Consider the following 1,490-nt stretch of genomic DNA (forward strand, 5'->3'; position numbering starts at 1 on the left):
CTACGCAATGATTACATTCAGGCAAACTGTACAATACAACCTCTTTGGACAATTTATATACTTATTGAAAACAAGATACAAAATGTAATAACTTGGAAAATGCAGCTTAATACGTTTTAATAGCCTTAATTTTCGCTAAATTGATTTATCTTCTTTTAATACTTTTTAAGACCCCGCGGACACCCTGTAGAGGGAACAAATTGTCTGATTTAAAAAAGGGATGGACTGTTCCAAAAACAGACATTTTATATTTGATTGGTTTGTGGGGATCTCAGCAGGAAGCTGGCTTTTGGACTTACAGGATAGAAATCAGCGACGGCCTTGACCTGCTCGTAGTCATCTGCCCGGGCCAGCTGAGCAAGGCCTTCTGGGTAAAGCTTGCCGCAGTGGGGGAAGAGCTTGGCGCGGTCCTCCTTGGACAGCTCTGTGCCGAACGAGTTGATAGTGATGATGAAGGCCCTCCTGTCGGCCTCGAACTGCAGCAACAAGTAGAATGTAAGTGGAGCAACAACGAGTGACTGACTGAGCCTCTACTTTATTCCACAGCCAAAAACACTTAGCATTTTTATCTACACAGTAATTAGTAAGCCTAAAAAAAGTTGGACATAATTACAACCTTTAAAAAGCACTTACGACGTAGCAGATGTTACAATTAGCCAGATGTGTCTGAGTGTGTGTAGGTGCATGTGTGTTTGTTTATTTATATAAATAAACAAGGCAGAGACTCACCTCCAGGATGGGACACATGGTGTCAGCCGTGGTTCCTCCGAGGTTGGAGCAGAACTTATAGAAAGCCTCCAGGTAAGCCTGAAAAAAGGGTTTAAAAGGTTATGTAACCAATAAATAAACAAAGCAAAAACCAGATCATGGCATTTGTTTAAAATATAAATATGAAAGAGAAAAAGATAAAGTGGAATTTAGCCTTTGCAGACCATTTACACGCACAAACACCTACGGTATATAACACACTACTGGAACGGGAAACCCCTAAAAAGCATGATAGGGCCCCTTTAAAGCTCTTGCATTAAGTATGTTTATCATCATGTATGATAATAAATATAATATGCTCCACCTTATAAAGAGTATTACGAATTATTTCAATGTTCATCTCATCCAAGTCCTGTTCAGATATGCAGTCCTGGAAGAAAGCAGCTGAAAAGCAAAGAAAAGTACATTAAAACCAACAGCAAGGAGATGTTTCCTTTAGCTTTGGCACCATCTGCTGTTCTGCTAAAACCATTACCATTCAGTTTTCACACTTTTCATATTTAAATGGCAGGTTATTTAGGGGGGTACAAACCGAGGGGCGTGTCCACCAGGATGGCGTTGTAGAGCTCGGCGGGGGTCTGGGCGATGTTGACCGCCTCCATCTGCTCGAAGCTGCCCAGGGGATGGCACTTGGGCACCAGCTCAGAGATGGCCCGCTGGTGGAGGGTGCCCGTGATCAGCAGGATGACGTTATCAATCATATAGCTGTACCTGAAGACACA

The 1,490-nt window shown here is 42.3% G+C and overlaps 1 protein-coding gene across 1 annotated transcript; it reads right to left on the minus strand.

Annotated features, from left to right (window-relative positions):
* Positions 1 to 245: 245 nt before the first annotated feature.
* Positions 246 to 1,487, minus strand: LOC104962940 (V-type proton ATPase subunit d 1-like; the record flags this gene model as incomplete). Its single annotated transcript, XM_010791457.1, has 4 exons — positions 246 to 476; positions 730 to 807; positions 1,073 to 1,152; positions 1,301 to 1,487. Coding segments are annotated over 4 exons (576 nt in total), but the record flags the coding sequence as incomplete, so codon positions are not given.
* Positions 1,488 to 1,490: the final 3 nt, after the last annotated feature.

The sequence above is a fragment of the Notothenia coriiceps genome, unplaced genomic scaffold, assembly GCF_000735185.1.
Source record: "Notothenia coriiceps isolate Sejong01 unplaced genomic scaffold, NC01 NC01_scaffold00001619, whole genome shotgun sequence".
Taxonomy (NCBI): Eukaryota; Metazoa; Chordata; class Actinopteri; order Perciformes; family Nototheniidae; genus Notothenia; species Notothenia coriiceps.